Consider the following 13,835-nt stretch of genomic DNA (forward strand, 5'->3'; position numbering starts at 1 on the left):
AGCCTTTCATTTTCGACGGCATGGAGTTGGGAGGGGAGTGTGACAGGACCTCCTGGCAGGGGAGCGCGCCATTGACTGCCGAGGCAGGAAGTGCAGCACTTTTAAAAGCATGCAAAATATCCTGTACTTCGCATAATTAAGACGAGAGCCTATGGCGACAGAAGCCTTTCGCCTTGGTGTTGCGTGAGTCAAATGGGAGCGTGGAGTGGAACTGCCGTGAAAAAAAAACTGAGGAAAAGTTTGAATGTCACAAAGGAGAATTATAGTCATGCTGAAAAGAAAAAAAAAGTATACAGTATAATAAGAGGGGATGGTCATCATGTTCAAAACAGGAAGGCGTAATGTTACCAGAGGGGAAAAAAATGCAATTTGACAGAATAAAAGTTAAATAAAGTTGAAATATTATGAGGAAAGAGTTGCAGCATGTTAAGAAAAAAATGACATTTTACACAAGGCTCAATTCGTGAAATTATGAGGATAAATCTGTAAAATTACCTGGAGAAAAAAGTCACAATTTTACACATCTGAAGCCAGAACTTATGAAAGTAAAGTCCAAATATTATTGCAACTCTATTGCAATTTAAAAAAAGAGACATTTCAACCAGAATAAAGTCCGGGATTTATTTATTTTTACAAACAGCTTATTGGTTACAATTCCGAAATCGTAATTATACGAATTAAAACGACAAATTTTTTGGGAGAAGAATGCCACATTACTTTGACAAAATGCCTTTTTTTCTCACATACAGCATTTACTGCTTTTCCATAACTTTCCTTTCCCTTCCAGTGCATTCCAAACACTTCTTTTTCATCATCCAGCCAAATACGTTTTTTTTGTTGACCTTTTTAAAGGATTGCCAATGATCACTCCTCTGATTGTACATCTCGCCCGTTGCCGCATATGCCAAACAAATCACGGTACCGGCAATTAATTAGCGCCGCCATTTAATGCAAAGAGGCACGGACAGATACCGTGGAGGGACGTCCCTCAGCGCCGCCGCTGAAGACGGAGTCAGCCAAGGCGCTCCTACTGGAGCGGGCCTCGGTGACTGACGCCCCGAGAGTTTAATGAGTTTCTCCAACGTCGTCGAGCTTCTCGTGCCTCAGATCATTTAAATAGGGCCAGGGATGAGTGTGTCCTCATAAATCTCCCGTGGTTCCATCAGAGATGGGTGGCAGGGTTTCTCTTTTTGTTTTGATTACTATCCCTGTTGGTGAGATGAGGGAGTTCAGGCAGAAAATGTTCTTTTATGATCCCATAAGAAGCCGTGGCGGTCGAGAGATGATTTATCGCCCACTGTAAGCGTATGAAAAGTTTTGTCATTGGGACAAGTTGGAGAAGAGTTCACATTCATGTCTCTCAACCACCCGGTCTCATCGCGGAAATATTTGGAGGGATAAATGCGATACCTGGCTTGAGTTTCGAGTGTGGGATGCTCATATGCAAATTATACTTGGTGGGAATCACACCAAAAGTTCATTTTATCCTAAATTTTAAAAAAACAAAAAACTTGGCCTTCCATGTACCAACATAATGACCAACATGAATGTACATTAACTTTGTAGGCCAAAATGTTCACCAAAATATCAGGCAGAGGTTTTATTTAATATTGTTGTAAGCCACTGTAACATCTGTAAAAAATAAAAATGTTGTCGATTAACTCATTCAGTGCCAGCCAAATCTAGACCAAGTCTGAAAAGACGTTTAAAAACGTCTTTGGGAGTGAATGAGTAAAATGGATGGCGTGTACATGGGGAAAACATGCCAATAGACCAGTCGATGGACTGGGGGGAAAACCACGGAGGATACACATCACCAAGGAAGAATGCATAGAAAAAAAGGGGAGTCGTGTGACATTATCAAGTCACAAATGGTAATTCAGCGAATGACGTTTACCACTGGCTCAGCATTATGTAGCTTAGTCCAAATGTGTGTGTGAGTGTGTGTTTTCCTTTTTTATAGTGATATTCCATCCAGCTGGAATGATAATACATAATTAAGTTTATTGCCATTTTAAGGTTTTGTCCCACCGCAAAAATTTTGTGAATACTTTTAACTAGAACCCGCCTGCTTAATCGGCCAACTAATTTAATCAGCCCATGTATCCATCCATCCATCCATCTTCCGATCCGCTTATCCTCACAAGGGTCACGGGGGATGCTGGAGCCCATCCCAGCCATCTTTGAGCAGTAGGCGGGGGACACCCTGAACCGCTTGCCAGCCAATCACAGGGCACACAGAGACAAACAACCATCCAAGCTCACAGTCACACCTAGGGACAATTTTGAGTGTTCAATCAGCCTGCCGTGCATGTTTTTGGAATGTGGGAGCAAACCGGAGTACCCGGAGAAAACCCACGCAAGCCCAAGGAGAACATGCAAACTCCACACAAAGGGAGGCCAGAGCTGGAAACGAACCCGGTACCTCTGTGAGGTCGACGCGCTAACCACTGGACAACCGGGTCGCCCAGGGATGATTTAAAAATTATAATAATGATGATGACAATACTACTACCACTAATAATAATAATCGAAGGCAAGGAGAGTTTATTTCAGGCCTATGTAAACTCTTTGAAATAAGCCAACATTTTCTGATTTTTCTCTTCGTCGTGGAGTTAAGCACAACAATCCTTGTTGTAGGTGTTAAGGAATACCTACAACAAGGATTAATCTACTGGTTAATCGGTTTTCAGAGTTTTATTTTGCCAAATATCGGAATCGCCAAGTCCATCAGTTGGGCCCTAGGTTGAACACTATGAATGACCTGCAATAATCTTTTCAATTTTGCAGCCCAAGAACAGAATGTGCGTTTCCCCGATTTTGAAGAAGAGGGGAACGAGGAGTAAAACCAAACCTTTTGGGGAAAAATATTCAGGCAGTCGTCCAAAATAGAAGGGTCCTAAAAAGCTAGGGAGTATACACATTTGGGCTGACTTTCAGTCCTTGGAAATCTCTGGAAGATTATCCTGCGCTAATGTATAACGGTGTGTGTTAATATAGAAACTCAACAAGTCAAGTCAAGTCAACATTATTTATAGAGCACTTTCAAACAGCCATCGCTGCATACAAAGTGCTGTACATGGAGCGATTTAACATATACAATAAACAGTAAGACGAATCAGTAATAAGTAATAAGTAATAAGGCGGTAGAAAGCACCAAGCAGTATAACCAATAGCAAATCTAAGTCATGCTGAGTCAAACGCCAAAGAATACAAGTGAGTTTTGAGGAGGGATTTAAAGATGGGCAGCGAGGAGGCTTGCCGAATGTTCAGTGGGAGGTCATTCCAGAGAGATGGACCAGCAACAGAAAAGGAAAACTCATGATAATATAAACTTATGAAAAGACACTTTTCAAAATATTGCTACATGCCTGTTGTTACTTTGTCGCTGTCAAGAAATGGGAGACTGTTGCGCATAAGAACAAAGCCAACTAACTTCAAGCCATTTCTTCGTCATGCCCAGTTTGCTTTAGGACTCGCAAAACAGACAAAACTGAAATATTATGTATTCAAACACCAAAATGTTCAACCATAGTACCTAATGTCACAAAATCAACGTCCACTAGCTTACTGCTATAATGCGAAACGCGGCTAACGCAATTGAGCAGGGATGGAGGGGCCGCAAGTTTTCCATCAGCGCTACAGGTTCAGTTGTTCCAAAATGGACAAAATTTGTGCTCTCATATATTTGATTTTTCATAGTATCATTGTAAATGATCGACTATCCCAAAAACTAACCCAAAAACAAAGCGTTTTAAGAAAACAACTAAATAAGCCCTGTATTTCCCCCCCCCCCCCCCCCACCAGTACAACGCATGAATCAACTCACTCAAAATCTTAATATTATTGGGGTACAGTACAATGGAGACAACCATCACATGTGTACTCTTGAGAATTACAGTTGTTAGTTGTGGACCTTGTGGCCTTTATAAAAAGAATCACTTTAAAATCTGCACTATTGCTGGCCACAAACAGTGAACCACCATAAAGTGAGTGTACCCTTTCTCTCCGCTCTCAGAAAGTGGCGTGAAGTGAAGTGTGCTGCTGGGGGACTGAATGATGGTGCACCGTCAGGTAGCGGGCCGTCATCAAAGACAGCGAAGGCAAACACGAGTGGGCAGCTTTAATGAACACCTTCCGAAAGCTTATCGCATAATGACACGGAGCGGACGTGTCATGCAGTCGTGTGGCGACAGAATCACCGCTATCAGTTAATTAATGTTTGACAAGGTTCAGTGTAGCTAGCACTAAGACTGGTAAGGAGGGAGAGGGGTGGGGTGGGGGGGCTTTTGTTGATACAATAACAAACTCACACGGGACTGTTGTCCTTTGATTATCAAAGTGCAAAGCAGGGGGAAAAAGAAAAAGCAACAAAAACAACGTCTAATCCCAAAACAAGTGTTGCAGCATTAAAGGCCACTAATTAACACAGCGGCCACGTACTGCACACACACACACACACACACACATGCACACAGGAATGAATGGAGAGTAACTGTCATTTTACTGTGAGTGACAGTGCCCCCCAGAAGGGATGCTTCCATTTTTAGGGATGAGTTAATTGCGAGCAGACAAACTGACAAATGTACAGCAATCCGCAAAAGGTTCGAAAAAGTAAACGCTGACAAATTCACAGCCATCAGATAAAATCCGTCTGCGTAACACAAACGCATGGATCAGAAGCGATATTTTTGCAGGGGGGGGGGGGGCGGTATGTCTGCGTTCAGCACATCGGAATGACGTTTTTTATTTTTTTTTAATGAGCGTGATCTGCTTGTTTCATCTCATCCTGAGTATATGAATGAGCATTTCTTGGCTTGTTTGGTCACCAAATATCTGAAAATGACAACCAGTAGTCACCAAAATCCATATGCACAGTTCTACACTTCAACCTGTGAAAATATAAAAGCGATCGGCACAATATTTGATATTTTCTTGACATTAAATATGAGCTCCTATGAGGGAACGCCACGATCAGCTCCACAAAATTGAAGATTTGGTGCCGATCGTGTTTATATTTTTACACGTTGACGTGGACGAGAGCAGGGATGTTGAATCTGAATTTTGGAGGTGACTGGTCAGAGTTTTCAGACATTTAGCAATGCTTAAGTTTGTTAGATGCTATGGGAAGGCAGACATTAGCCCACCGCAGCTAACAGGCTAACACCGCTGCCACTGTCAGGGCAGCAATTCACGTTCGGCCGCCGATACGGCCAAATTTAGAGGTCCGAAATTATAGACCGGCAAGAAGACCCTTCGGCCGAATGTGGCTGTTTTGTGCGCCTCATTTGGCAAACCCCCTGGAGGTGAACATGGGGAAAAAAAGTAAGTCAAGCTAACCCTTATAGACTGAAATTTAATATGTAATGACCTATGAACAATTCAGCTCATGAAAAGCCTTTCGGAACGCTTTGTGTTCAAATCTGGGGGATTTATCAAACAAAGCAAATCTGGCATGAGAAAATTACTGCATGCCGACTGTTTATTTCCTCATCCTGCAGTGAGCCACGGCGAATCGAATCCTTGTGATATTTTCAGAGGTCGAAGTGGGCCTAAGCAGATATGTCAACATTAATTTTGGTGGCGATTAATCGCTGTTTTGGGAAATTAGGGATGTCGATACAATGAATTTGAATGGACAAATTGTCTCGGGTTCCTCCGCTGACTCCCACCAAGAAATGGGAAGTGGGTGGAGGGGCGTGGCTATATTGCTAACTGGAAAGGGGCGTCTGGAGAATAATTCTTTCCTGATTTATGTCTAGAAAACAAATTTGATCAAATGAATGATGACTAGATGATCCCTTTAATCCCTTTTCTTTCTTTGATAATTTTGCTGCTTTAAATTGGAAATGTCTCCATTGTGAGACAAATAAAGGTTTTCTTATCTTACATACATGTACATGTAAAGCCATACTCACTTGTACAAGCCATATCAATTTGTATTGAATGGCGACAAATGAGCATTTTGTTCACACGTTATTTTATTGCTTTTACAATGATATTAAAGAATAGAGTGAGCCCCATTTTCAAGTTGGAGCACCTGCCCCTCCAAAGGTCTCTTCACGCCTCTGCCTTTACGTGTGTGTGTGCGTGTGTGTGTGTCTTCCTGGATACGCGTGACTCATCCGCTTGGTTACAAGCAGCCCGGACGATCCGGTGGCGAGCACAATGGCGCTGTAATCCGCCCTGACTGACCGGGAAGGAGACGTTCGCCACGGGGACTACAACTCAATTTAGCTGGGGGTCCGCAGGTCAACCCTCTTCAATTAGGCCCGGGAGGAGGCGGGTAGAGGACACACACACATGACTAACTTTCTTAATGAGCATTATTTGAACTGATGATTAGTGTCATAAATAATTTGCAATGGAGCAGCATGTTAATCACGTTGCATAATGTCTGTAATCCTTCATTTAGATATAGAAGGGAGGATTTATTAACCAGCATGGAGCAATTATTGCAAATGTAGCAGTATGGAAGTCAAGTCAGACAAAACGGATGCAAATAAGCCCCGGGAACATCTCATTTGGTTTTGCAAAAAAGGGGAAAGCGGTGGGGATCAATCACTGTCTGCCGATCAGACGATCCATGACAACAAGACAGACGCACGGCGCGAAATAAGAGGAGATATCGGCCAGCTCCCGCGACGCTCCCGTCCGGCGCGCCTCAGCCGCGTGTCAAGCGCGCTGACAGCCGTGCTAATGGGATTTTTTTTCTTCTTCTTCTTCTTCTTCTTTAAACTAACGGCTTCATCGTAATTTCTTTAATGATAATACAAACCGTATTTTTGTGTCACATTAGAAACGTGTTAATGGGTGTTATGCCACGGTCCATTAACGGTGAAACAGCCCGGAAGACGGCGCATTCTGATGCAACCGCGACGGAAATAGAGAGCAACTTTGCCTTGAAATGCTGTTGCTAATTTAAACAGCTTTTAAGCAAGGTCAACATTGTAAAAGGGGGGCGTGGAATCTGCTGTGTTAAAAAAAAAAATCTCATCGTTGTTGTTTTAGAGTTTTATTGTGCTCACGAATTTTTATGCGAACAATATAGATTTTTCAACTCCCTTTATGTCTGACTTTTATTTGATGTACAGCAATTTGCATGGAGCTGTGGTTGTTTTTAAAGTGCTCTATCAATAAAGTTGAGTTCAGTCCATCAAAAACTTTATCCCCCAATGTTTTTTTTTGGTACTATTCCCCCCCCCCCCTTTTTAGACATGCTAATGAGTGTTATGCTATGGCCCATTAATGGCCAACAGCCTGGAGGGGGAGAAAAGCACATTGCGATGCAATGACAGCCAAAACAGAGCGGATGGATACCAAATCAAAACTTTTCCTTCAATGCTTTAAAATAAAAGACACTATAAAAGAGAGCATGGTGATACACAGACAGATTAAAAACTAAAATGGTTCCGGCATAGGAAAAGCATTCCCCATGCTGTGATCGAAATGATGCCGAATGGGAATTGCAACAATTCGTCACTGGCCTGTGAAAAACACGCAGGTCCATTTTTGTCATTTAAAAATGTTTACATGAATGGAATGCCCAAAACATGGACGCACCCCATTCAGTTTAAAAAGAAATGCTAATGACAAAAATTGGATTTATGGTTTCAACGCCATCATTTTTGTAAAATAGGAACCAGCTTGAGATAAAACGCCATTGCTGCCGACTGAAAACCGTTTATAGCCGTTTTTCAGTTGTTCATTTTCATTCGAAGTCCTTTTTTGCACTCGCCATATTTTTTTGTGTCACATGACAAACATCTAAATGAGTGTTATGCTGTGGGTCCATCGCACACATTCCAATGCATCAGCGACAAAACGGATACTAAACCCAACAACGCTTGAATAAACGTATTGCTGATTCGACACAATGTTTACTTTTTTTGTCTTGTCAGCATCGTGAAAAGGGGAGTGGTCATGCATCAATACGGAGGAATAGCTGAGTATGTCAATCAGGGGTGGGGAAGCTTGGGTCCGCGGGCCAGACAGGTCCCTAGCAGCGTTTGATCAGGCCCAAATCCAAATGGAAGTGTTATCAAAATCTTAAATAATATTTTATTAACAACCACTATTAACACGTTTTTCTACTGTTTTTAATCAGAGAGGCAAATAAACTTAAATAAACTCTGCCCTTGTTTTTTTCCTAAGTACATCAGATTTTCGTAATTAATAATACATTCATAGAAATCGAGTACGGCAAATTTGCGCGTTAAGGGTTAGGCTCAGGAACAAGTGGAGGTTTTTTTCTGAAATGTGTAAATTGTAACTCATGATAAAATCTGTATTGATCAAACTTTTATACATGCCAAACTTAAGAACAAAAATTGGAAGAGATTTCAAAAGCTTGATGTGCTCTGAAAAAAAGGAAATAACCTTTTTTTTTTTTTTACATCGTGCCAAAAATAAATATCAGGACACAGAAAGCCGTTTTTGCAGTTTTCTACTGACCAGTATAATAAATTTGATTGTTGCAACATCAAATTGTATTTTTTTTTTTTTTTTTTGGCAGAACCTCAAAGGACTGAAAACTGGAAGGGTCATGGCTAAAAAACATAATAAAAAAATACATAAATAAAAATCATTTTAAAAAAAGTTCCCCAAGCCAAAGATGAAATGACACAAAGTTAAAAAAATTAATGTGTGGATGCAATTTTTTCATGATTGACCTTTTAAATGATTGCATTGCTGCTCGCTGAAAAGCATCCATCACGCGGGTGTTTTTTGTGTTTTTACATTTTGGGGGGAATAAAACAAATAAAAACTGAGAGTTTGTGTTCCATGCTTTCGATCGGACATTGAAGAGCCGTTCAATAACCTTGCACTACAACCAACTTTGCTTGCACTTCAATCAAACTCATCCTCTTCTGCCAATTATTCTATTTGCCACATTTCAATGGTAGTCATCTTTGAATTTGAGCTGCATTCACAAAGTTATGGCAAAACTGAAATGAGCCCATAAAAAAAATCCCTGAAAATTGTCAATCCACATACAGAAACTCAATTGACTGACGTACTCCATAAAGATCACTCATGTAGAGACTAATTGCATCTCCTCCGCAACATGAAATATTTAACACCGACATGACACAGCACCGATTCCAGCACAAGTGTTGCACTCGGCAAAGCAAATGGCATGGAAAATATATTTATATATGCACATGGCCGACGTGGAAACTCGGCTCCTCGGCCAATAAACACGTCAGTGCAGAGGGCCTTGAGAGTGCGGTCTGTGCTTCGAATGAAAACATCCATGCTGGCTGCCGTTCTTTATTCAGGAAGTGTGCTGTCGGGACAGGCGACGTGGCAGTCGTCGCGTGCAGGTTTTCGACCTTTGCACGTTAGAACAGCGTGGAGTCACACAGATTTGAGGAGCAATGCAGCATTTTTGCATCAAAGCTGATGACGTACGTTGTTGCCTTGCTCCGTTTTTAGTCCCTCAAGCAATAACGTCGCTTGGTCTGTCTCGCGTCCTTAATTGAAACGGGAGCTGAAATGTTGAATACCTCCCCCCCACTCCCTCACTGCCTCCTCAAACCCTTTTTTCACCTCCCTCGACGGGATCGAAAACAGACTTGGACTCCCTGAAGCAGCCAACACTGAGGAGATGCCGAAATGAAATAATACAAGACAACTGTCACAGCGTTGGCTTGCCATCAAACCAAACCTCTGTTTACATCCCCAAAAGCTAGACGGGCTCATCAACCTTTTGGATAGCAAGAACTACTTCTAGGGTACTGGTTAATCCAAAGGGCTACCAGTTTCATATGGACTTCTGAAATAACTCATTTGCTCATATTGTTTTTTTAGTAATACTGTATATTGTTACTGATCGTGAATTATATCCTAGGTTGAACATGATGAGGATTTTCGAGCCGATATCCGAGTTAAAAAATAAATAAATAATATGAACCATTCATCGATCTAAAAATGGATCAATCTATCCAATCTATTTTAAAAAAATGTGTTAATTGACTGGACAGTCGACCCCCGCTATTTGCAAGGGATTGGGACCGGCCGAGCCCACAAGTAGCCAAGATTTGCAAAGAAGTAACCCACTGGGGTAAAATAATTACTCAACCCTAAAAAATTGCCAAATGCATACAAAAACAGGGGCAGGAACAATATTTATCACCTACACCCTCCCCCAAAAATAACCATATTATTTTAAAATGACATCACTGATCAATTTTGACATTACAGCCGATCACTGATTTTGCATGAAATGCAAAAGATTTGCAGATCCGATCCAGACAATCAGTTCTGTGTCAAGTCTATGATATTCGTTTATGCGAATACACTGACATATACATGCTCATGATTCTGTCAATGACTCCCTAGTCCGTTATGTTTTTCAAAGAGGCCAGCCGGCTACTCATGTGGTCCTTGGGGGCACCACATTGGTGACCCCCCCCCAATCCCAGGCAAAAAAAAAAAAACTCTTTCAAAAGACAGAGAGGAGATTACCACGCTTCCTCTCTGAACAATAGCGAGGTAGACGGAATGACAAGGAAAGTTATTGTGGACATCTGTATAAGTGTAGCCCCTCTTCCCAAAGGAGCCACACAGACAAAGAGCAGTAAATAACATCTGGCTTTCCCCATTTTTAAACACAAAAAAAGAAAGAAAGAAAGATGGAAATATCTATGACATTCGGCTTTCTTTCGTCAGTTGTCGGAATGAAGACGTAAAAGTCGAGCCAGTGTCGATTTCGCTTGGTGTCGATAACAAAACAAACTGACCTCATTTGCATACTGATTTGCTCATTCTTGTCTCTCTCGCTCTCCCTCCCTCTCTCTCTCATGCACACCAGTCTGAACAGATGTTGTGCACCGCACACTTGTAGCATGTCGCAGGCGGCATTGCACACAAGTGACAAAGACAGAAAAAAAACCAACAACAACAACTGGCTACAGCGTGAGGGGAAAAATAGGACATCTTAGAATCCAAGACGACTCAGAGGTATTGATTGCGAATTGTGGCTTCACTATGCATATACTGCAGAGCATTCCTTTGTGGTGAGGGAGGAATGAAGAGGTGGAATAAGTGGGGAAGGGTCCGATATGTGGTCACAAGTGTATGGACCAATTCGATTTACTGTGCAAAATACAACGGCTACCTAATATATACCTTTACCAAAATATGCATGTGTGCGCCTGACCACATCGCCAACACATATAAAACGTCGAAAGTGCACGAAAAAAAAGTTGAATCTATTAAAGTTATTTTATTTTAAACGTGACCAACTCTTTGGTCTCAAATACACGCATACGTCTCAAAAAGTCACTTTTAGTCTTTATTCCTGCTTTACTTTGGTCACGTGACTACCGTGCACGCCATTCCTTTACTTAAAGTTGGCTGGGTTAAGGATGGCTCCAGATGTATTCGCGTGTGTGTGTGTGTATACACGCGCGCGCACACACACGCACACATATACTCGAACCCGCCCTCAAAGAACCGGTCCAAAATGATTTTTCCATGCGCAAAAAAAAATTACAAATTTAACGCGTCCACGGCGAAGCACAGTCTTGTTGTTATTGTTCAAAAGAAGAAGAGGAAATAAATGTTTTGAGAGCCATCTTACCTTTGAGGGATCTTGGCTTCGCTTGCTTGCGGCGCGACATGATCCTACACAAAACGATGAAGTTGACAATGTGCGTAAAACGGCTCAGTGGCAAAAACGTCTCGAAATGCGCGTGAGCTCGACCGCGGCTGTCTCGCTACCATCACCGGCGCGCGGGGCTAAGCGGTTTTTTTGAGGGGTGGGGGGTTCTTGGGGTTTTTTTTGTGATGAGCAGGTAGACAAGATGTGTTTTAAAAGGTCCAGTTTGCCGTGGAAAAGTGCGAGAATGTAGCTCTGGTGGTGCTGGTACTGCTGGTGGTTCCGTCACGTGCTGCCATTCCCCGTGAAAATGTCACGCGTGTGCTCGCTCAGGGATAAAAAGCGCAATATTTGCTTCTTTTCTCGCCCCCCGCCACCATCATCATAATCATCCGCGGCGGTGGAAGAGACCTCTCCGTTATGAGAGTGCAAAAGGGAGGGGAAAAAACGAGCAACAAAACAAACCACCCTTCCGTTTAAAAAAAAAAAGGAGGAAAAAACGACTAAATAAGACTTTGGGGGGAATATCCAGCTAAGCACACGAAAAGTAGTCGCGCGTCAGAGGAGTAGAGCTAATGTAGAATTAGGTGCGCGGATGTGCTCCGAGTCTACGTCTAAATTGCTCTTAAAAGGAGGATGAAGAAGCAGAGAGAAGATGGAAGCTCCCTCCTCATCACAAACCTGCAAGGTCTTGGACTGCGCTGTCGCTCCGGTAGTCCACATAATAATGGAAAATGGAAGCAAGGCCCCCAAAGCCATCAGGATGGCTCCAGAGGGGGCCCCTACCCCGCAGGGACTCGCTCTGTACGTAATCACTGAGGAAATCATTGTCAGCCTGCCTGCACTCACACACAGACAGAGAGGCATGATTAAAATCCGAGGGAGCGCGGCAAGATGTGGACGCCTGGATTATCGTCAATCCCCGGATCCGGAGTCGCGCTCCGAGCCCAGAAAGTGGGCCTGTCTGCCTGCCAGCCTTCCTGGCGTTGGTTGCCTCTTCCTGCAGCCCGCCGGCGGACGATCCGTCCGTCGATCAGCCTGTACGGCAGACGTACTGGTCCCCCTTCTGGTGGAAGAAGAAAGACACGTTTACCTTCATTCATGCACGCACACAGCAATGCACCCCCCCCCCCCCATCTACATAAATCATTATGACTTTTTAAGAAGCATTGTGTTACCACACGACATTGTATTTTTGTTGCTGTTGTCATTCTCATTTTGAACATAGATAGATAGATAGATAGATAGATAGATAGATAGATAGATAGATAGATAGATAGATAGATAGATAGATAGATAGATAGATAGATAGATAGATAGATAGATAGATAGATAGATAGATAGATAGATAGATAGATAGATAGATAGATAGATAGATAGATAGATAGATAGATAGATACATAGATAGATACTGTAGATAGTCATGAAATTCGACAGATATGATGCCTAAAAATCCAAGACACAAATGCCATACGGAACAGATTGAAACGACACAAAATGAAACAGACACACCGGGGAAAACAAACTTCAATCAAATTTGAAGTTGGGCAATTCCACAAAATATTTTGAGTTTTTGGTGTTGTGAAAATTTGCTTTCCTGCATTTCACAAGTAAGAAATAAGAGTTTGCAGAACTAACTGTTCCTCATATTGTCCACCCCAGCTTCAAGACATTAGTAAAAATAATTCAGGAATGTGTTTTGGAGCAAAGAACTTTCTTGTGCTAACTAACACTGTGGCCATAAGTGTCAATGATTTATATTATCAACTTTCATTCATTCATTCATCCTCCTAACCGCTTGATCCTCACTAGGGTCGCGGGGGGTGCTGGAGCCTATCCCAGCTGTCTCCGGGCAGTAGGCGGAGGACACCCTGAATCGGTTGCCAACCAATCGCAGGGCACACAGAGACGAACAACCATTCGCACTCACACTCACACCTAGGGACAATTTAGAGTGCTCAATCAGCCTGCCATGCATATTTTTGCAACTTGTTCCAACTTAAATTACTACCAAAGTAATTGTGTTTTGACAGTGTAGATGCAGTACAGATAAGATACAAATACAGATCGTGAAGAAAATGTGATCTAGAAAGATGCACCTGGGTACACATAAATACGATGTGATGCTAGAAATAAAATACGACATGCAAATTTTGCATGGCCTCTTGTTACTAGGTAGAATTCATGAAGAGCAATCGTTTGTAAACTTTGCTGAACTGAATATAAAACC

General features: G+C 42.2%; 1 protein-coding gene across 6 annotated transcripts in view; it reads right to left on the reverse strand.

Moving 5' to 3' along the window:
- LOC127616298 (zinc finger protein 521) overlaps positions 1-12,603 on the reverse strand; it is a 127,427-nt gene extending 114,824 nt beyond the window's left edge. For 4 of the 6 annotated variants that reach the window (XM_052087809.1, XM_052087811.1, XM_052087808.1 and 1 more), the window contains exons 1-2: positions 12,287-12,435; positions 11,588-11,631 (exon numbers count right to left, since the gene is read on the reverse strand). In XM_052087809.1, coding sequence (XP_051943769.1) covers positions 11,588-11,627 — 40 coding nt within the window. In that variant the 5' untranslated portion in view covers positions 11,628-11,631; positions 12,287-12,435. Of the gene's footprint in view, positions 1-11,587; positions 11,632-12,286 lie in introns of all 6 variants that reach the window. The other 2 variants (XM_052087813.1, XM_052087812.1) reach the window with 1 other exon arrangement.
- Between the last annotated feature and the right edge of the window lie 1,232 nt (positions 12,604-13,835).

This window comes from Hippocampus zosterae, chromosome 15 (genome assembly GCF_025434085.1).
Source record: "Hippocampus zosterae strain Florida chromosome 15, ASM2543408v3, whole genome shotgun sequence".
In the NCBI taxonomy this organism is placed as follows: Eukaryota; Metazoa; Chordata; class Actinopteri; order Syngnathiformes; family Syngnathidae; genus Hippocampus; species Hippocampus zosterae.